We start from the raw sequence: 22,480 nt of genomic DNA on the forward strand, positions 1-22,480 counted from the left end.
TTCACATTTCATGTGGTTAACGGAACTTCTTGGATCTGTGTAATTATTGTTTTTGTCAACTTGGAAAATTCTGGACCATTAATTCTTCAAATACTTTTTCAGCCCCTTTCTCTGTTGGAAACTAATTTCACAAATATTAGGTCACTTGAAATTGCCCCATAGCTCACCAATGCTTTTAAAGATTTTGTTGTTGTTGTTCTTGAGTTTCATTTTGGAGAGTTTCTATTACTATGTGGCCAAGTTCACTTTTCTTCTTTAATGAAATTTAATCCAGTGTATTTTTCAACCTATATCTTGTAGTTTCTCTCTAGAGGATTGGTTTGGGTCTTTAAAAAACATCTCCCAAGTTTCTACTTGACTTTTGGAACATCTGAAATAGTTATAATAACTGTTTTACCATTCTTGTCTACTAATTCTAACATCTGCAGCAGTTTTGATTGATTGATTTTTCTCCTCATTATGGGTTTTGTTTCCCTGCCTCTTTGAATGTGTGTCTGAGAATCTTTAATTGGACTATGTGGATGTCAGACACTGTGACTTTTATCTTGTTGGGTGCTGGATATCTTGTATTCCTGTAACAATTCTTTAGAATCCCTTGGACTGCAAGGACAGCAAGTCAGTCAATCCTAAAGGAAATCAGCCTTGAGTATTCATTGGGAAGACTGTTGTTGAAGCTGAAGCTCCAATATTTTGGCCACTTGATGTGAAGCGCTGACTCATTGGAAAAGCCCCTGATGCTGGGAAAGATTGAAGGCAGGAGGAGAAGGGAGCAGCAGAGGATGAAATGGTTAGACAGCATCACTGACTCAATGGACACAAATTTCAGCAAACTCCAGGACATAGTGGAGGACAGAGGAGCCAGTCTGTGGGGTCTTGAAGAGTCGGACATGACTTAGCATCAAACAACAACAACAAATGATTCTTGAGCTTTGTTCTGTTATGTCACTGAGTTACTTGGAAACAGTTTGATCCTCTTGAGTTTTGCTTTCAAGGTTAACTAGGTGGGAGCATTGATCAATCTATGACTAATCATTCTCCATTATTGAGAAGGACCACTCTGTGTCCCCTATGCAACGTCTGTGAACAATCAGTCTGACTGTTGGAAATAGATGATTAATAAATAATCAACCAAAATTTGTGGGGGACCTTCTGAAGCGCTCCAGAGTGCTGCCTCTGTGCAGCTGTCTCTCTAGGGAATTCCAGCTGCCCCAATCTCCTTGGACTGCCAGCAACTTCTCCTTAACCAGGGGCTCTTCTGGATAGCTCTTCCTTCCACCATGACTTAGAAACTCTTTCGAGGCAATAATACAGGCAATTGTAGGGTTCACCTCATTTATTTTCCATGTTTGATATGACCTTTACTGCCTGATGTCAGTGTCTTGAAAACTGCTGTTTCATAGAGCTTGTCCATTTTTTGCTTGTTTTAAGCAGGATATGTTCAGTCCTTGTTGCCTTATCTTAGCCAGAAGTGGACTGCATCTCAGATAGCTCCTCAGATATGGTTGGATAAACATTCTATCACTCCTGGGAATCTCAGTAAGATTTGATTAAGGGTGAGAGAGGGTAATAACTCTGCCAGTCACAGTATGCCTGAGTCTCATTCTTGGTGACTTTACCACCTTGAAACTTCCTGGGGTTCACATGAATGGAATTTCACCCAAATGAAAGTGTGTCCACAAAGAGAACTCATGCACACCCTTCCTCAGGACTTCTTTCTGCTTTGTGTTTATCCTGGAGCCCCTCCCCTGATGGTAGGGTCTGGGGGCTATGCTCCCTGCCCCCTCTCAAGTCTCCAGAAGACTACACTGACCCCCCTACCCCCACAAGCATGGATCTGAGGCTGTAGGTGGCCATACTCAGTGGAGTGGGGATTCCTACTAAGCAGGGGCCATGCTCAGCGAGGACTATCACACAAGGTCTGGGTGGACCGGAGCACAGGAAGGTTGGCCGAGTTCTCTGGTTGAGATCCAGAAGTGCCTGTCTCTGGAGCAGTCTCTCGTGACCCTACCATTCCTGGGTCACCAGCCCATCCCTCTGTCTAGAGCTGTCCCCTAGGGGTCGCATTTTGGGGAAATCAGGTAATAGGCAACCAAACACACAGCCTTGGGGCAGAGCAATCCAGGAGTACCCACCCCCTGATTCCAGCCCCTCCTTATCTCAGCTGTCACCTGGGGTCTCTGTTAACCCAGACATAACAATGACCCTAATAGTTTGATGTCAGCAGTAGACTCAACAAGCGGTGGACAGACAACCTGACCTCAGACAGAAGCCACACTTCACTAGTTCTGCTAAGAGTTGAGAGAAATGAGACATATTATATTTCCAAGTAGACGTTGCATCCAACCTATGAAACCAAACAGAGTTGACTGAAGGGGCTGTGAGATGTCCATCTTTCCCTTTCATATGAGAAATCTGTTTTATTTTTAGGAACACGATTTTTTGTTTCTTGTCTTTGCTCTATGGGCAATTTTTTTTTCCTTCAAATTTATTCCCAGGGTCTGGGGTAGTTCCCTCCTCTATAGGAGAAGCAAACTGGCCCTTCTGCCCCGGCCAGTCCAGACAAACCCAGCAAGAAGAGCCAGGAAGGAAGGATGAGAGACCTCAGGTTCCTATTTTCCTGAAACCACAGAGCAACCAATCACCGCCCTGAGTGCCCACGGTGGCCGAGGAAGGCTCAGATGAGCAGAGGGCAGGGAAAGCACAAAGGAAGCAAGGGATGCCGTGGCCATCAGCGTGAGGGCCAGGCTGGCCCGGGACGGAAAGTCAGAGGAAGTGCAGGGGGCAGCCGTCTGCCTGCTCTTCTACCTCTGATCCCTCCTGCTCCTCCTCTCCAGGCCAGAAGGGCATGGTCTTCCCGGGACAGGAAGGCAGAAGGCAGGAAAAACACACAGAAGCCAGCTCTGGTGCCCCGAAAGGACAGGATGGACCAAGCGGACGTCTGAGTGTCTGCTCCGGCCTGGCAGGAGCGAGCATGCAGGGCACACGGCCTGCGTCTGCCGGGACACCCGCGGGACGAGGGGTTCAGAAGGGCTGACAGGCGGCAGAGCGGCCAGGAAGCACAGAAGCATTCAGACTGTGTCTGCAATCAAAGCGGTGAGGGCCCCTGGTCCACCAGTCAGATCTCGAGACTCTTCTGCTCCAGACCAGTCACGGGTCTCCATTGCCCTCCTAGTAAAACCAGCATCCCCAGGACAGCCTGGAGGAGCCGGCCTCCCGCGACCCCTCCGTGCTCGGCAGGCGCCGCAGGCCCACCTGCTCGGGCCCCTGCCCAGATTGCTGGTCTGGGCACTCTCTCCCCAGTTCACACGCCCACCCCGCCTCTCCCTCCAGCCTCTGTTCACGTGCTACCCACTCCCACCCCACTATCTAACCCCTCAATCCCACACGCCAACCTTGCTTGCCTCCAATTCTTTCCCCCCATCACCCCGCTAGCACGTTATCTAACTCACTTCCGTAAATTTTTGTTTGCCTGTCCCGACAGAAGGCAAGCTCCATGAAGGCAGAGTTTGGGGCTTTGCTCCTTTCGGGGTCTCTTTGAGAACTGACTTATCTGCCCAGCTTAGATCAACCTCTGGCGGGTGGCAAGTGTTCAAAGAACATTTGCCAAATGAGCGGCCCAACTGGACTGCCGTTCCACAGTCACGGGGCACAGAGGCCAGGCCCATCGGGGTTAGAACTCTGCTTTGGCTTTAGAGTCTCCAGGGCCAGAAGAGACATTCATAAATACTCAGGTACATAACTGCCCTTAAAAAAACTTTTTTTTACTGTGATACGAACATTTGGCGTGGGATCTGTCCTCTTGACAGGATTTTAATTGTTGTAATTGCCTTGTTTATCCTCGTATAATTCTATGTGCCCAGTGTCCATAGATTTGGGGAACAAACCCCCCAAAACTTGCTGCCTTGCCTTGACTGAACCAACTCTGGGTGTCTGTTAATAAACCCAACCAAGTGACTGGTTATCTCGTTAAAAAGGGGGAAAAAAATCTCTTGATTTCCCCCAGTTTGCAGCGTTTCTCCGCCACCCTCCCTCCGTCCTTGTGAAAGCAAGTTGGTTGCTTAGCGGTCCCGGTCATGTCCAGCCGGTCCCCCAAGGGGCAGGAAGCAGGCTGGCCTGGGAGCCCTGGACGCTGGGACTGAGAGCGCGCCTCCTCCCCGGGGACAGCCCGGAGCTTGCACACAGGCCCCGGCCGGAAGGGTAGCCACCCCCAGGGCAGGCCAGGGTCCTTGGGAAAAGCATCTGGGGAGGCTGAGGGCCCTGAACATTGGCCGCCCGGGTGAGGCAGTGAAGACAGGCCATGCGGGCAAGAGCAGCCCAGCAGCCCAGATGAGGTCAGAGGCAGAAGAGGAAGGCCGCAGGACGCAGTCACCCAAGGAGCCCTGTGCCTGGGGGCGCTGGACACCAGGTTTCGGGAAGAGAGACCAGTGTGAGGGGTGCGGCGTTCACTGGGGAGGCCCCTGCCCCCTGCCCCCTGCCCCCACTCTCTCACAAGCTCAGGCCACAGGGGCCTGCATGGCGGCATGCACGTGGGGGTGGCCGGGATGGCTGGTGACCTAGGAGTGGGGGGAGGTAGGTGGTGAAGCTGGAGGGGTAGGGTGGGGGGCATACCCTGCACCCGGAAAGCCGGGCCCCAGAACCAAACCGTTTCTCAAGGCCTGTAAGGAACCTCAGGTCTCTGATCCAACTTGTGGATTTTAAAGAAGAGGCTGATGGACCAGCAGGTGGAATCAAGAGGAAAGGAAGGGTCCCAGCTCCCACCATACCAGCAGGATGAGGCTCCCCGCCTGCCTCTCTGCGCTCTGATTAGAGACGCAGATGAAGGGGAATAGGGGTCTGGGCCCTGCTCCCCACACGGCTCGACATCTGCTGCAAGGAAGGTGTCCTAAAGGCCACAGAGGGGGTGCTGGGGGCAAAGGTCAGCCCTCCGTGGAGCGGGGGTAACCGGAGGGGGCGGGGCTCCGTGCCAGGCCAAACCGCATAGAAACAAGACATGGGGAAGGGATAGGGCGAGAAAAAAAGGGAGACAAAAGCAGAAACCGGCTCGAAGGAAAGAGCCCGCTTAGCCCCAGACAAGAGGTAGCCCGAGGGCCCGAGGACACCTCCCCGCTGGTCCCCACCCGACCTGCGCCAGAACCTCGTTCCCTCAGACCGGGGTCGCAGGTGGGTCTGCGCAGCGTTGAGGGCGCGGCAAGCAGGGGAGGGGAGCGGAGTGGGGGCGGCGGCCGCCCCTCCCATCCTGCTGCCCCGCCGCCCCGGGACCCCCATCATTTCTGCTCTCACCACCGCCCATCCAGAGGGAGACTGACCTCCGGCCACCGGGCGAGAAGGTTCCAAGGAGGGTCAGGCGGCGGCTCGGCCCGCCCGCCCACGTCCGGGGGACACTCACCATTCATCTGGGAGGGGGACGACGAGTAGTCCCGGTCGGCGGGCCGGCGGTCGGGCTTGAGGCTGCGGCCCTGTCTGCCGGAGCCCTCCAGCATGTTCACGATCTCGCCGCGGTCGACGTTCCGCAGGGCGGCGTACAGGTTCTCCACTGCGGGCAGAGAGGAGGAAGAGGGCGCTCGCGGGCCGCTACCCATCGCGGGCCACGTGGGCCGCCGGCGCGGCTCTGAACTCTAGAGTGTGTGTCGGTGGGTGGCTGGGGGGAATTGCAGGCCCCCTCTTTTCTAAAAGTCCAAACAAACTACCTCTAGGAGAAGTCAGACAGACCTGGAGATGATGCAGTTTCCGTCCAGACTGTGCAATAAAGCCAGTAAGAAGGAGAAACCAAATTTTTTTATTTTCCAGGGGCTTCCCTGGTGGCTCAGATGGTAAAGAAACTGCCCGCAATGCAGGAGACCCAGGTTCGATTCCTGGGTCGGGAAGATCCCCTGGAAAAGGGAATGGCAACCCACTCTAGTATTCTTGCCTGGAGAATTCCATGGAGGGAGGGACCTGGAGGGCTTCAGTCTGTGGGGTCCCAAAGAGTCAGACACCACTGAGAAACTGATACACAGTGCATATGAAAGTTACATTTACACTACACTCTAGTCTATTAAGTGTGCAATAGCATTATGTCTAGGAAAAAAACAAGGTACATATCTTAACGGTATTTTATGGCTAAAAAACGCAAACTCTCCTCTGAGCCTTCATTGAGTCTTCATAGTCACATAAGGACTCTGATCACAGATCAGCACGACAAATGCAGTCATTATGAGAAAATGTAAAACGCTGAGAGAATTCCCCAAATGTGACAGACACAAAGTGAGCAGATGCTGCTGGAAATTGGCACCAACAGATCTGATGAATTTGGGAGGGAAATGCAGTATCTTTGAAGCACAGTAAAGTGAGGGAGGCCTGTGTTTTGTTATCCTTTAACAGATCTTTTCCAAACCCTAACAGTGGTGAATTTCAAGGCATGGAAAGACTGTTTCTTTCTCTTTTTTTGTAACCCAAAAGGAATACTGGGGCTTCCCTGGTGGCTCAGCAGTAGAGAGTCCACCTGCCAATGCAGGAGACATTGAGTCAGGAAGATTCCCCTGGAGAAGGGAACGGCAACCCACTCCAGTATTCTTGCCTGGGAAGTCCCACGGACAGAGGAGCCTGGCGGGCTATGGTCCATAGGGTTGCAGAGAGTTGGACACAACTTAGGAACTAAACAGCAAAACAATAACAGGAGGAATACTCCAAGAAAATGAGAGGGAGAAGAATTGGATTCTGTCCTTTGGAAATCTTTGGTCCTTGCCAGTTGATTTGAGATGCAAATGTAAACACTCAATTTCCTCTTAGTGTTTTGTGTTCGGGAATGTGGTTGAGAAGGAACTGAAAAGAGTGAGTCACATCTTCCCTCCAGGTTGAAGAAAATCCTGGGAGAACAAGAACTACATCCGAGGGGACTCCTGGCTGGGCTCTGTCCTATCCTGAGGGGACAGTCCTCATTTGAGAAATTCAACCAAGAGGCATACACCCTATACAGATGCGGTCTTTTAGGGGTCCTGGTGCAATTGCAAACATCCTGAGAATGGGAGAGGTCATGGCCAAGGTTCTGATGTGCCCTCCTGACAGGATTGCCCAGAAGACCAGGGACCCTCAGAGGTGTGTGCATGCGTGTGTGTGCACTTGTGTATGTGTGTGTGAGAGACAGAATGTGCAGAAGAGATTGGTTCCAAAGGTCAACAGCACCCTGAGAGGGGTGAACTGCTTGGTGAGCTCCTGGCATAGGCTTTGGGGAGAGAAGGGTCCCAGCTGCGCCCCCGCCCTGGTACTGACTCTTGGCGTCTTGGCCTTCACGGGTGACCCAGAGGTTCAGCAAGGCCAGGCTCTGCTCCAGCAAGGAGTTGGGGTTCTCCACGCGGATCCTGTTGATGTCGTCCACGCTGAACTGCAGTTCCCGGGCCAGCTCTGCATGCAAGGAACCAAGAGCAGGGTGAGACCAGCTGGAGCCAGCCCCGAGCCCACGTGTGGAGCGGGGCGCCCCGAGGGGTACCCCGAGAGGCACCCTGAGATAGAGAAAAGTCCCCTGTGGACTTGGAGCCTTCTTCCGAAGGATGCCTAGTGTAAGGTGACACCTGCCCCGTGGTATCCCCAGGAAATGCGCCAGGAGGCGTGATCACAGGAGGGTAATAAGGACTGACTGAATGAATGAACACTCTTGCTGTCATCACGTGGAATACAGATGATGAAGCTGAGCCCCGGAAGGTCCCGGACCGGCTGGGGTCCAGGGGGAGGGCTGAACGGCAGATGCCCTCGGCACTGACGGTGCAGCAAATGCAGCCGCCCTTCCCTCGGGAAGCAGTCATAATGGAAACGCATCTGTGTATTTGTGTTTCTTCAGGGAAAGGCGCTGTTTACATTTAAAATGGGAATACAAGTCCCCATCTAGATGCAAGGCACCATCGCAGAACCCGAGTACTTCCTCTCCCGCTGTCTTCACGGCTGTTTCTCGCAGGTGCTTTAGATGAGAGCACAGTCTGAGTCTCATTTCAGGGATGAGGAAGACCAGCGTGGAAGGTGATGGTGAGAACCAGAATGTGCGTGTGCCACACACACCACCACACACACAACACTCTGTGTACACACAACACACACACCATTCCACACACACACCACATACACATTCACATACCCACATACACAGCACACCACATACACCACATACACAACACAACACATACACAACATACCACATGCACACCACATACACAACACACCACATACACAACACACCACATACACATTCACATACCACATACACAACACACCATGTACACATACCACATACACAACACTCCATGTAACACAACGCATACACACAACACATACATAACACACCACACACACCACATACACAACACACCACATACACACTCACAAACCAGACACACACAATATGTTCACACCACACACCACATACACAACACTCCACGCACACACACCACATACACACTCACAAACCAGACACACACAGCATGTACACAACACACCACATACACAACACACACACATACACATCACATACACACACACCACACATAAACACACTTACACACCACACACACTACACACCTCACACACAGTCACATACCACAAACACACATACCACATATATAACACACACAAACACACACTGCATACACATACCACATATACACACTCAACAAACCAGACACACACAACACATACGCAACACAGACAGGACACATATGCAACACATATACACCACACACACATCAGACACACACTCACCACATACACAACACACACACACAAACATCCACACTCACAAAACCAAGAAGCGGCAGCAAAGTGCTTTTGCCCTTGTCTTTCCTCCTTTCCCTCAACAAAGCCAGCCTGCAGGACAGATGACACATGTGGTGTAGGGAGCGGTGGGCAGGCAGTCAGGACACGCATTTTGTGTTTGCTTGTGTGTCCTTGGTTTGCTGGCCTTTTCAGGGCTCTGTCAATAACTCGCTGCACAACCAAAGTCACCCTTGTTAGTGGGATCTCAGCCTCCCCATCTGTAAAATGGGCAGACTGGATCCACCCTAAGGTCTCCTGTAATGTCAGAAGTTGAGTTTCTCAAGAGGAAAACTAGAGAGAAGTGGGGGAGGGAGGGAGCCCGCCTCCCCTGGTACCCAAAGGCGTTGTCTGGGCAACAGCCCCATCAGAGACAACCCCGGATCAGATGCACAGTGGATGGTGGGAAGAAGCTTAGAAACCCTGTCAGCGCTGCTCCTCAGAGGGGAGGCGGTGTGCAGGGGTGGGTGTGGACAGGCAACCTGCTCTTTCGCCCCGATTCCTGACTCACCGGCCCAGCTGGGGCCCAGGTGATCTGCTATGAGTGTCATCTTCATGTCGGCCCGGTCTGTGCCACTGAGGAAACCTGGGGAAAGAACATTCTGTTTAGCAGCCTTGGCAGGACACAGAGCTGCCCGGCATGGGCAGGGGTCCTCCAGAGCGCTCAGGTCACGCTCCGTGTCCCCCCGACTGGCGGCTGAGCCTGAGAGGGTCGGTGGAGACCCCCGCCGAGGGCTGAGCCGATGGTGTCCGCTCGGGGGGGCTCCCGGCGACACGACCTCCCTCGCCGCCCCCGGGGAAGGGAGTGAGCGCAGAGAAGTGTGTACCCGTTGTGGACTCGCTGAGAAGGCTGTATCTCAGGGCCAGCGGCGTCAGCGTCCTCCTCCGCTCGTCAGCTCCGCTGCCCTGCAGGAGAGAGACCAGGCGGGGGCGCTGTGGGTGCGGGGAGGACGCCCTGGCGACGGGCAGCCCCAGGACTCACAGGCTGTGTATGGCGCGGGGGTGGGCTGGGGGGGGCGAGAAGGAGTCGATGAGGTTCACGTGCTTCTTTTCTAGTGATAATAATAAGCTCGTGCGTGCGTGCTAAGTCGCTTCAGTCGTGTCCGCCTCTTTGCGACCCCATGGGCTGTAGCCCACCAGGTTCCTCTGTCCATGGCATTCTCCAGGCAAGAATACTGGAGTGGGTTGCTGTGCCCTCGTCCAGGGGGTCTTCCCGACTCAGGGATGGAACCAGCGTCTCCTGACTTGCAGGTGGCTTCTTTACCACTGAGCCACCGGGGAAGCCCAATAATAAGCTCACACAGCCCTAATCACATGCCAGGCCCTGCCTGGTGGTCAGAGCTGCCTAAGGCAGGTACCATCATTCGTCCCAAGTCACCAGCCCAGAGGCTGGAACAACCCACCCAAGGCCGCTCAGACAGTAATTGGTGGAGCTGGGGTTTGCATTCTAAAAAAAAAAAAAAAACAAGAAAACGAGCTTTTCTTTCTGAATTCCTTTCTCAAAAGACCTGTGCCCAAGCCTTTGCATGCTGGCGCTGTGGCAAAGCAGCAGGGTGCTTGTTCAAGGCTTCGGGAGCCCCTCTGGTGAAAAAGAAGTCAGCTCCCCCTCGTCCTTAGTCAGGAAAAGAAAACCAGCCTCGACATTTGGACGTGGCCTTGCTTGTCTAGCTGGGCATGAAAGGCTGATGATAAAAACACCAGGAGTCACCAACACAATGGAGACAGTCCCTCCATCCCTGGGGCAGCCTGGTGCTCCCTGGCTGGTGACACTCGGTCCTCATGCCTCCGCTGAGCTCAGAGCCCTGGGCAAGCGCTGGGCTAAGACACCAGGCTTCCCTTCTCTGGGGAGGCCTGGCCTCTGAGCAAGTTCAGGAGAAAGAGGCTCCAAAGAAGCCCTGCTGTGGCTGGGACACCTTCAGCCACCAGCCATCCGGTTCTCAGGCCTTGCCTTCCAACTTCCCGGAGGGGGCGTCCTGGGGAGCTCGGGGCCTCGGGGTGAACACGGGTGTCACCCTTGCACCCTGATGTTTGCTCCTGAGCTTTGCAGGAAGGACTGGGCCACAGCCCGTGTCAGAGGAGAGCCCAGGGCCTTTCTCCACCCCGGAGGGTGGGGAGGGGGGCGCGTCTCGGGCCGTCTGTTGGCCGAGGGCCCCGGCGGGGCGCTCACCTTGGTGCAGGGCGGCATGGTGATGTTCAGGTGACAGAGCGTGTGCTGCATGTCCTCGTACTTCATCGCCTTGCGCAGGAAGGACAAGGACCCTGCTGGCTCCCGACTGCTGTCCCTCACCTGGACTCAGTCACACAGAACGGAGGGTCGGGGGCCGCCCTCGCCCCACCTAGCCCGGCCACCAGCCTGGCCGGCTCAGAGGACACCCCCCTCCCCGACCCCGGCCACCAGCCCGGCTGGCTCTGGGCTCTCTGCCTCCCCAACCCCGGCCACCAGACCGGCCGGCTCAGAGGACATCCCCCTCCCCGACCCCGGCCACCAGCCCGGCTGGCTCTGGGCTCTCTGCCTCCCCAACCCCGGCCACCAGACCGGCCGGCTCAGAGGACATCCCCCTCCCCGACCCCGGCCACCAGCCCGGCTGGCTCTGGGCTCTCTGCCTCCCCAACCCCGGCCACCAGACCGGCCGGCTCAGAGGACATCCCCCTCCCCGACCCCGGCCACCAGCCCGGCTGGCTCTGGGCTCTCTGCCTCCCCAACCCCGGCCACCAGACCGGCCGGCTCAGAGGACATCCCCCTCCCCGACCCCGGCCACCAGCCCGGCTGGCTCTGGGCTCTCTGCCTCCCCAACCCCGGCCACCAGACCGGCCGGCTCAGAGGACATCCCCCTCCCCGACCCCGGCCACCAGCCCGGCTGGCTCTGGGCTCTCTGCCTCCCCAACCCCGGCCACCAGACCGGCCGGCTCAGAGGACACCCCCCTCCCCAACCCCGGCCACCAGCCCGGCCAGCTCTGGGCCCTCTGCCTCCCAAACTTCTAGACCCGAGCGAGGGGTGGGCGAGAGGAGGGTGCACCTTGACGGGAATGGCCAACCGGTTTTCCCGGAAGGACTGGAAGAGGAAACTCCGTTGCTGAGCGGCCTTCTTGACGGGCACCAGGTTCCCCGAGAGCTCGGCGAAGAGGGGCATGCCCTCCAAAACCTGCAGGAGAGAGGGAGCAGGTGGGAATACGCAGACGCCTGGCCCCCTTGTCAGCCCTGGTCTCTCCCTCCCCACGAGCCCAGAGGCTGTGCCCTGGGAAGCCCCATGGAGGGTTTTGGAAAGGTCACAGCAGATGCTTCTTTACTTCAGGGTAAAGAAACACAAAAAACAAACAAAAAAAAACCACAAGGGTTTTTTATATTAAGCAGAACTTTCCACATCTCCCTGTGTGGTTGATCGCCGCTGCTTATCAAAGGACTCCAGAACTCCACTAGCAGATCATAATAGGGCTCCAGAAAGCATTTCTCTCTTTTAGCACCCATCCAACAGTGTTTCATTTATGCGAGTGCCAGAAAGGCCACACGGTATTTTAATCTCACCCACGGCATAACGATCCCTACTGTGTATATAAAACTTTCCACTGAGAAGTTACCAGGAACCCATTTGACAGATGGGGAAATTGAGGCCCAAAGAGACACAATCCTTTGCCCGGTTAGTGCCCCAAACAGCATTTGAGGCAGGTCCCAGCTTTGGGCTCCCCCTTCTGGCCCGTCAGAACCCCTGGAAGGCTCAGGACAGCCTCTGAGGCCAGACCCTGGGCAAGGTCCTGGCTTGGTACACATCTTAACCCGAGTGAGGACTCCAGGGTTCACGAGGCCCGCGCTTCACTTCGCCTCCCGTTTGCCCAAGCTCTCCCCTGCTTCCCCGTCTGGGCACCGCCCAAACCCTGGTGGGGCAGAGAGAGCAGGACAAGTCCTTTCTCTACCGTTAACTTAGCTTTGTGACCTTGGGCAGGTTACCTAACCTCTCCCAGCCTTGGTTTCCTCATCTGTAAACTGGGGATAAGAAAAGGACACCCTGTTGCAAGAATCAGGGGAGATGATGTCACTTGAGTCTTTTTTTTTTTCTATTTTTTAAAAAAATTTTAAAGATTTTTTTTGTCTTTGATGTGAACTGTTTTCAAAGTCTTTATTGAATCTGTTATAATATCTCTTCGGTTTCATGTTTTGGATTCTGGGCTGTGAGGCATGTGGGACCTCAGTCCCTGACCAGGGATTAAACCCATGCCCCCGGCATTGGAAGGTGAAGTCGTAACCACTGGACCACCAGCGAAGTCCCTCAAGCACTTTTAATAGCATCTGGGAGGTGAGAATGTTAATGAATGTCAGCTCTTAGTACCACTGGGCTGACAGCCTGCTGCCTCCCTGAGACACGCAGGGCGGTGTCCTCAGCTTTGGGGCAGCCTCCCAAGGATGCTTTTCAAGAGGGACACGCCCAGGAGCCCCTCTGCAGAGGCCGCCCTCCTGACAGCTTGGGGTTCCAGTGCCACCTCCCCCACCCCGACCCGCGGCCCTGGAGGTGCCGTCTCCCCTCAAGGCAGGAGCCCGGTGGGGGCAGGGGGGGGGCCCGGCCCCTACCTCGATGTCCCTGCTCCGGGCCACCTCCACGAAGTTCTCATGCTGCTCCAGGGTCTTGTCCACCTTGTCGTCCGTCATGCAGTAGCATCGCAGACGCCCTTCCCGGGGGTCATTCATCTTGGCGAAAATGACAAACTTGGCCATGTAGGGCACCGCGGTCAGCTCCTTGTACAGCTGGGTGGCAAAGTTCACGGCTTCAGCCGTCCGGGGGCAGTCCGACAGCCAGAACCTGAAAGGGGGGCAGCCTTGAGCCTGTCCCTAAGCGTCCGGGGCAGGAGCGTCCCCTCCATCCACCAGGACGGCCTGTGAGCAGGGCGGTGGCCGCTCAGACAGCCCCGGTAGGGGTGGGGGCGGCGCTTTCAGGTGGAGAAGGGGAGGGACAGTGGAGGACCCTCGGGCTTACAAGGTCAGCCTGAGCACGGCCACCCCCGGGGACAGCCGCCCCCCTCGCGCAGGGCCCGGGGGCCACGGGGTCAGGCCACGGGGCGGGATCTCACCTGGCAGAGACGTTGGTGGTGAAGGTGGCGCACTCGTTGGCGTAGATGAGCTTGGTGGTCCCCGTGATGTCCTCCCACTGGGCCTGGTCGGTTCCCCCTGCCACAGGCATAGACAGGGCTGGGGGACCATCTCCAGAGGCCGACGCGGGGCATGCACACCTGGCTGAGGCCCTGATCCCAGCCCCCCACCCCCACCACCCTGCTCCCCGTGACCTCCTCCCCCCCAGGGAGGACCCCCTCCTCTGGGGTCCGGGGGCTCTTCAGGGACAGGGAGACTCTACCTGGAGGCAGCCCCCCATCCCTCCGAGGGCCCCATCGGTCCCCAGCTCCATCCCCTCCCGTCTCCGAGGGGCGGCCCTCACCGATGACGCTGCAGAGCAGCCGCAGGCTGGTGGTGTCCCCCTCCCCGCTGTCCCGGGGGTTGTCCATCCAGGATGGGGGCAGCGGGATGCGGAGGCCAATGGGGCGGTGGAACTTCCGGCGCCTTGGCTCCACGGTGACGATGGGGCTGAACGTGGCCTGGTTGCCCAGTAGTTTGGTGACCAGCTCATCAGGTACAGGCTGGGCCTGCGAGGTGCCCAAGGGGGACGCTCAGCCCGGAGCAGCCGAGGGGCCCATGGGCGGGGACAAGAGCTGCTGTCCTGGCAGGTGCAAAGGTCTCCCGGGGGCTGGGGGGGAGGGTTTCCTGCTGATGTCCTGCCCAGCTCCCCTGTCTGAGCCCCAACCCCCGTTTCCCTGCTGCTCCCCACTCCCCGGGGTCTTGCTCAGCATCAGGCACCTATCCAGGGAGCCACGTGGCTGCCCCTCAATGCTGACCCGGCGGTTTAAACACGTCATCTAGGGTTTCCTGCAACTTAACGGAGCGTCTGCCCTATCCCAGCCACCCAACTCTCTTCTGAGCTTAAGGTCAGAGCTCTCACGGGATTTTTTAGGCAGTGGACCAACAGTCAGAGATGTCCTGGGGACAAAGGCCACGAACAAGGATGAAGGCTATCTCCGAGAGCCCTGATGCCTTGAACCCGGTCCAGGTTGACGGGGCCCCAGCAGGCAGAGGGGCTGCGTGCATCACCTGCAGGGCCAGCTTCACCCTCTTGGTGACCGCGTTCTCGGGGAAGGTGGCCTGCACTAGGGGCACCAGCTTGCTCGTCAGAGAGCCACCCTCAGGGCCGATGGTGTCGTAGTCCTGGTAGAGCCGCGACATGATCACGAAGTACAGGGGGAAGTCGGTGGTGACGATGCGGCAGACGCGCTTCTTCTCCAGCTCCTCCAGGCTCCCCAGTTCTGCAAGCACACGCACACGCCCGCCCGCCGGTCACCACCGCGGGCCCCCAGGGCCCCTCGTCCCGGCTCCAGCACCGCCCCCTCTCCAGCAGGGGTGGGAAAGAGTCCAGGCCCAGACAGAGCAGCACAAGGAGAACAGGCTGCAGGGGGCCTGGGCGCCGGAGCTGAGCCGTCTCTAGACTCTCAGGGCACCCCCCACACCAGGAGGCACCGCCAGCCCACCCCTAGCGCAGCCTTAAACCCTCTCCTCCAGGAGGAAGGCGCTGCTTGGGCCCCCGGGGCTCGCTCACCTTCATCCATCCCGTTGAGGATCTGGTCCAGGTAGCTCTCTCCATAGCGGTTCTTGTGTTCCTTCCACACGGAGCCATTTTCACTCCGCAGCACCACGAGCTCACGGTCCCCACGGCCTTGGGAGGCGAAGTGGGGGATCTCCACGATGACAGGGCTGGGGGGGACAGAGGGGACAGGCGAGGGGCTGGACGCAGGTGTGTGTGCCGTGTGGGTGATGGCCATGGGCTCGGGAGGCAAGAGCAGGCAGGCGGGGGGTAGCGGGGTCCCCCCAGCGGGCTGGTCCTCACAGCGGATAGACCTGCTTCAGGTTCTCAGGATGCCCCAGGACCCTCTCATCAGGCCCAACCTCACTTCACAGGGCGCGTCCTGCCACGACCACGTGGCTGAGGCTCAGCAGAATAACCCTGATCTTGGACCTGACCTTGAGAACCCTTGAGAACGGGGGACCAAACCCCTCTGAGCCTCAGTGTCCTCCTCTGTCAGTCTTGACAGTGGCATTTCCTTGGGAGGATGGTTGTAGTTGTTGCTGTTATTTAGTCGCTGAGTCGTGTCTGACTCTTTGCAACCCCGCGGGCTGTAGCCCACCAGGCTTCCTCTGTCCATGGGATTCTCCAGGCAAGAATACTGGAGTGGGGTGCCATGCCCTCCTCCAGGGGATCTTCCTGACTCAGGGATGGAACCAGCATCTCCTGCGTTGCACGCAGATTCTTTACCGCTGAGCCACCAGGAAAGTGAGGAAGGACGGCTTTGAGCGTCACATTTAAAGGGGAAATCAACGTGAAAATTTACAGCTGCTCTGCAGTCGGTGGAAGAAAGCTGGGGGCGGGGGTGGGAGCGAGGCAGGCCATGGACGCAGACGGGAGGTCAGGGCCTCCTGGGCCAGGCCTGTCCCAACATGGAGCCCATGGTGCCTGAAGGGGGCAGGGTTGCCAGGAGAAGCAGGTCTGCTTCAGGAAAGGTGAGGGGGGCCTCCGAAACCATCAGACTTGTCCTTGGGAACAAGGCTGCAAGGCTGTCTTCTAGGAAGCCCGATTCAGAACTTAACGAAACCTCGGCGCGGGGCGGGGGCCCTCCGAAGTAGCCGTGTTCATCCCCTTCTAAGAGCATCACATAGGACCTGAGGATGCTAAGCTCGCCCCAGGCACCAGCCTCCTACGTGTACCTAGGAGCCCAGGGGCTTCTAGTTCTGACAAGTCAGGACACAGAGAAACCAGGCTGGGCAGGGGCTGGGGGTGGCGGTTTCTGGGCTTGCCTCCCCTCGGCCTGGGCACGTCAGGGACGGGTCAGGGGGCAGGGGAGCGAGCTCTCACCTCAGAAACTGGACGCCCGTGGGCCCCAGCGCGATGACCCTGCTGGCCAGGCCCTCCTCCTCGGCCAGTGGGGGCGGCGTGGGCAGCTTCTGGGGCTTCACCAGGCGGCAGGTGATGCGGGTGGGCGCCGCGCACGTCCGCGGCGGGACCACCACCCTCAGGCCATTGTGCCGGCTGCCCCGCATGGAGCCCCCACGGGCGTCCACCATGAAGCTCACCAGGAACCTAGGGCACAGCGGGTCCGTGTCGGCCTCTCCCGGGCGGGCGGCCAGGTGGGCAAGAGGGGCCAGGGCCACCAGCCCCTCTTGGGCCACTCACCCTGTGTGCACCGGGCTGGCCACGGGGCTGATGTTGTCCGAGGTCTCTGTGGCCGGGCTGCTGGGGATCAGAGAGTCTTCATCGTACTCTTTGGACACCTGGGGATGGAGCGGGGAGGGGGAAAGGCCAGCTGTTATCACCAGCGGGCCATAGCTCCAGCCGATGGTCTCGGCCAGTGGACTTCATGCAGAGGTCAGGGAGGCTCGGCCAGCCAACAAGGGCCCAGCAAAGGAGGTGCTGCCCGGAACTCACTGACCCTTTAGGACAAAGCTCACCCAGAGTCTAAAAGGGAGCACGGGCCTCCTGGGACCTACACGGCCTCTCCTTGGCTCAGGACCCTAGGCGAGGACTTCCGACGCTGGAGCAAGTCCTCCCTCCCGTCCAGCCCCGGTCTCAGCTCATGCACCACGCGCACTTCCGGCCTGCCCCCTGCCCCCACCTGCCCCATGAATCCTGCCACGTGAGCTCCACGCAACTCCTTTTCACATGCGAGTTGGCACCAGAGCCCACGCCGTTACCTACAAGCTGTGCAGCTCTGGGCAAGCCACGTGAACTGCGGCATCCAGGGAAAGAGAACAGATCGCCCCTCCCCCCCAATCCCAGGGCAGGGGGGGCTTCCCGCTTCTTCCTCTGCAAATGGGGTGGCCCCCTCTTCACGGTGATGCTGTAATTGCAGGACATCAGGGCTGCCTCAGCCCAGGCCTTGTCCATCACAAGGACTCATGAAGCCTGTAGGTTCAGATCCTACCCCCGCCCCCTCCAGCTTTATTCTCAACTTGGCCCTCACTCTAGCATCCCCATCGGCCCAGGCACCCACATCCGTCTCCTTCACTGGACCCCCCGTGCATCATCCACCTCTTGCCTCCTCTGAGAACCGTTGCCCTTGACTCTGACCTGGAAGGGCTCCCCGCCACCCTCAATGCTGCTGAGCCATTGGGTAGTCACCCCCCTGCATTCTGAGACCCTCCCCAGCTGGACCATCTGCTCCCGTACCCTCCCACCCGCGGTCCCCTCCAGGGCGCCTGGCGGGACTCCAGGAAGCCCCTACTGACTCGGTTCACAACTTAGCAGGGCCTCAGAGTGCACGGTTGGCCAGGGAACAGCAGAACCCGCGTCCCCCTGGAGCTTTCTCGTCGCTGTCTTCAGCAGCATGGGGGGAACATACCATGGCAGGGCCGTATCTGACCATATCTCCCAAACTGCCCCCGCCCCGCGGCGTGACACTACCATTGCAGCCCTGTGACCTGCCCTAGGGTGGAAGGGCTGACCGGACCGCGTCACAGCCATCCTCTCCCATTGCCCCACTGGGGTCCAGGGCTTCCGCCGCTGCTTTCAGACATGTATCCCTTCAGCGGGGAGGAAGAGGCCAGCCCTAGCTGGAAAACTGACACATCTGGCTCAGTGACCACGCTCAGGGTGGCTGTTTCCAACCTCTAAACACTACATTGCTTCCATCTGATCCCAGAAAACCCCTTGGCCCTGGGGAAAAAAAAAAGAGTGCCAGCTAGCATAAAAATTAAATCGAGGAGCATTACATTGTTTTAAACCATACCACCCATTTTGGGGACAAATTCAAGCAGCATCGAGGGAAGCCACAAATAGGGTATTATAATGAGTAGCAGCCACGCTGGGGACAGCTCTCCTTGACATCCCCTTTCTACCTGGACTGGTATTTTTAAGTTCTCAGTAATCCCTTGAGGAAGGTGAGGCAGAAACTGTCCCATTTTTATGGATGTGAAACAAAAAGGTGCCGAATTCTGGACTTGCCCGCAGCTCCATGGAGGTGCGGCTCCAGCCTCGGAGCCCCCTCTCCAGTACCGGGACCCATGGCCCCCATGGGTGCAGACAGCGTGTGCTCAGGGCGTGTGTGCAAGAGAACACGGGCTTTGGAGCCAGAACTTGTTCTGTCAGTTCTCAGACCCGCCGAGACTGGCGTGAGGGCGTCCCAGGCACCCTCGGGCTCTCAGAGACTCAGATCTTCAATAGCTGGGGTTATATGAGTGCTGGGGGCACAGCTGCTGCAGAAGACACGTGAAACCTGGGATCCGCGGGGCCTGGTAAGTGGGGCGAGCTTGATGAATTCTTCCCAACCTGCAGGTCATCTCAGAGCAATCACTGCCTGGGGAATCTGTTCCCCACCAAGAGGAGGTAAGAGAAGGATGTGTCTCACCTGATCTGGCTCTTCGGCTCTGATCACCACTGTCTCAGGTGTGACGCAGGGAATCCGCGGGATGGCTGGAGATTCTACCCTGTACGCCGAGGACATTGGGACATTAGGGCGCGATCCTTCTGCATAGCCCATCATCTTCCACTGGGTGCCTCAGGGAGACATTTCTGTACCCCCAGGATCACCTATCCAATCCGTCCCGCCCCCTCCACCATCTGAACCCCACTGGCACAGGTGCTACTTCCTGGCCTCCCCCCCTCCACCTCTAGGCCTTTCCCCAGAGCCTGTCTTGAGCCTCAGTTGAAAGACTGCCTCCTCCAGGAAGTCTTCCTGCCCATACCACCCCAGTTCTATAGCCTTAGTCCCCTTGTTGAGGGAACTCTTGCTCTGGCCATAACATCTTATTCTGCATCACGGTCTGACCACTGGGTGTGTGTTTTCATTCTACCAAATACATCTGTAGGTTCTCCATAGTTGAGGTCTTAGTTTTGTGTTTCTGACTGAAGTTCAGTAATACTAATCACAGGTTCCCTTCTCCTTGGTCCACGGCCCTCTTTTGTATAAGCCCCGGAACCAAGCTGGCACATGTCTGTCTTTTCAGAAAACCCCAAGGGCTCAATGTTCCTATAGACTTGTTGCTTTCAGGTTCGTTCACAGAATCCCTGTGTGCGCCAACACACGCACATGGGAACAGCTCACTGCATCCCTGGAGGAATGAGAGACTCGTGCCAGGCAGACGCAGACCCTTTGTGGGGTTTCCCTACTGGACCGGCTGATGGAGGGACGAGGCTGGCCTGTGAGCTCAGCTTGGCAATAGTTTCTTTCTATTTAAATTTCTTAACTGAATGAAAGGTTCACTAAATTATATAGTGCTTTACAATGTTCAAAATTTCACACACGTGATTTCATATAATCCTATAACATATGTGTGTGTGTTAGTCACTCAGTCATGGTGAACTCTTTGCGACCCCATGGACTGTAGCCCACCAGGCTCCTCTGTCCATGAAATTCTCCAGGCAAGAATACTGAAGTGGGCTGGAGATCTTCCCAACCCAGGGATCGAACCTAGGTCTCCCGCATTGCAGGCAGATTCTTTACCCTCTGATCCACCAGGGAAACCCCATCCTATAATAACTCACCCCTTTTTTTGACAACGGTTTCTAATGGGATCTCCCTCAGTGGATTTTTCTGGAGCAAAACTGACTGTTTTGAAAGGGGGAGGGGTGTGGATAGAGCACTGAGGGAGGGGAGGAGGAACAGTGGGAGGCAGGGACCCCGGAGAGGGTGGCAGGCTGTAGGGGAGACGTCTGCCCCCGCCTGGCACCCCCAGTGCAGGTCTGGCTTATCCTAAGACACTGGGCCAGCTCTCTGTCCAGGCCTGGCCTTCCTGGCACCTCCCTGCTCCGGGATCTTCTACCTCGAGTCTGGGGAGGAGGGGTCTCCCCCCACGGGAGCATTTCTTACACTTGGTCCAGCTTCGGCACGAAATCCAGCAGCTCTTTCTCTTCATCTACATCCCTGGCATCTGGCCTCTCTGCCCTGGGGCCAAGATCCTCCCCTGAAACCACACAGGTTTACGTGAGTGATAGGAAGGAGATACTCTCTTTCTTTTTAAAAAGTGTCTTTCCCACTCCTCCTCTCAATGCTCGCCCCTGCTGGGGCATGGGGCAAGGTCTCTGATGCTCAAAGCGGACCACAGCAATGTCTTCATCTTCAACCAGCCCTGCACCTCCAGCCCTGGAGCCGGGCAGCCAGTCCCTAACATAGTCTGCACGAGGCTTTGGAGAAGATAACAACTCAATCAAAAGGGACTTTCTTCCTTTTGAGGGCTGGGGTGGTGGCATGCCTCACAGCATGTGGGATTCAGTTCCCTGAAAGTGCGAGTCGCTCAGCTGTGTCCAACTCTTTGCAACTCCACGGACTATGCAGTCCATGGAATTCTCCAGGCCAGAATACTGGAGTGGGTAGCCTTTCCCTTCTCCAGGGGATCTTCCCAACCCAGGGATCAAATCCAGGTCTCCTGCAGTGCAGGCAGATTCTTTACCAGCTGAGCCATCAGGGAAACCCAAGAAAACTGGAGTAGGTAGCCTACATCTTCCTGATCCAGGAATTGAACCCAGGTCTCCTGCATTGCAGGTGGATTCTTTACCAGCTGAGCTACCAGGGAAGCTCTGACCAGGGATCAAACCCATACCCCCTGCTCTGGAAGTGCAAAGTCTTAACTACTGGAGCACCAGGGAAGGCCCGGAAGGAACCTTCTTTGCCTGACAAGTTCCACTTCAGAACAGCCCTTGCGGAGGGTGCTCTTTCCCTAAAGAGGTGCTTCTGTTCTTTTCCACGCCACATGCGACAGAAGAACAAACCCCCGTGGAACAGAGCCCATCCGTCTGGAGAGGCACTAGGGACTGTGTGACCTCAGCGGCTGAATCCGCATTCCCGAAGCCCACTGCCAGGAGGTTCAACTTCTGTCTGCAACCCCGACTCTGCCTCTTTGATTCTCTCTCCTCCTTGCACTGGAGTGGGGGCCCTGGATCTTGCAGGGTCCTTTCCTGCCCCTCAGCGGCCCCTCCTTGTGATCGGGAGCCTACAGGATGGAACCACAGCAGCTCATGCAGTTATGACCGCAGACACAGTGGCAAGTGGCACAGACACAGACGCGGACAGGCCGGAGCCGCCCGCCAAGGCATGGACCGTACAGGTGGAAATGTCCCGCTCGAGTCAAGCTCCGATTGTTATGGAAAAGCAGGGGTGGATTAGTGAGAGCTTGGATGGCTGAGGGTGAAATGCACTCGTGAGAAAGGACCACAGGAAACAGAGAGTGTTTCATACCCATTACAGTTATGTGAGCAGTTCCTGGAAAGCAAAGAAAGAGCCACGTTTAAGGAAGGACAGGACTGAAGTCAGGCCAAGTGAGCGGTGTCTCGTTAAAGGGCGTTCAGGAGAGCTTAGCCCACCGGGCTGCACAACTCCTGGCTTACCAGGATGGAAGGGGCCAGAGAGAGAATCTGCTCCAGCCCCACCCTTCTTAATCACGAGGATTCTCTTCCAATTTAAGCGAGGAGACAGGTGTACTTGGGGCAGGAAAAAGTGCTACAAGTACCCCGCGGGCCACAGAAGTGGAAAACACAGTCATTTCATAACAGATCCACCCCCGAAACCGACTGACCCACCATGTGGTCTGAAGAGCAGCTGATGAAAAGGAATTCTTAACGCATTTTAAATCAAACAGCTTGCTATTCGTTCAAAGCACAAGGAACGCACCAGGTGGAATTTTATGACA

General features: G+C 56.7%; 1 protein-coding gene across 1 annotated transcript in view; it reads right to left on the reverse strand.

Annotated features, from left to right (window-relative positions):
• ANK1 (ankyrin 1) overlaps window positions 1-22,480 on the reverse strand; it is a 109,418-nt gene that overhangs the window by 29,205 nt on the left and 57,733 nt on the right. The window contains exons 23-38 of the mRNA XM_061134437.1: window positions 22,030-22,053; window positions 20,665-20,758; window positions 19,204-19,282; window positions 17,034-17,131; window positions 16,716-16,940; window positions 15,405-15,559; window positions 14,903-15,114; window positions 14,196-14,400; window positions 13,834-13,930; window positions 13,337-13,565; window positions 11,793-11,918; window positions 10,943-11,062; window positions 9,603-9,681; window positions 9,287-9,361; window positions 7,249-7,380; window positions 5,387-5,533 (exon numbers count right to left, since the gene is read on the reverse strand). Of these exons, the coding sequence (XP_060990420.1) occupies window positions 5,387-5,533; window positions 7,249-7,380; window positions 9,287-9,361; window positions 9,603-9,681; window positions 10,943-11,062; window positions 11,793-11,918; window positions 13,337-13,565; window positions 13,834-13,930; window positions 14,196-14,400; window positions 14,903-15,114; window positions 15,405-15,559; window positions 16,716-16,940; window positions 17,034-17,131; window positions 19,204-19,282; window positions 20,665-20,758; window positions 22,030-22,053 (2,097 nt within the window). The remainder of the gene's footprint in view (window positions 1-5,386; window positions 5,534-7,248; window positions 7,381-9,286; window positions 9,362-9,602; window positions 9,682-10,942; window positions 11,063-11,792; window positions 11,919-13,336; window positions 13,566-13,833; window positions 13,931-14,195; window positions 14,401-14,902; window positions 15,115-15,404; window positions 15,560-16,715; window positions 16,941-17,033; window positions 17,132-19,203; window positions 19,283-20,664; window positions 20,759-22,029; window positions 22,054-22,480) is intronic.

The sequence above is a fragment of the Dama dama genome, chromosome 32, assembly GCF_033118175.1.
Source record: "Dama dama isolate Ldn47 chromosome 32, ASM3311817v1, whole genome shotgun sequence".
In the NCBI taxonomy this organism is placed as follows: domain Eukaryota; kingdom Metazoa; phylum Chordata; class Mammalia; order Artiodactyla; family Cervidae; genus Dama; species Dama dama.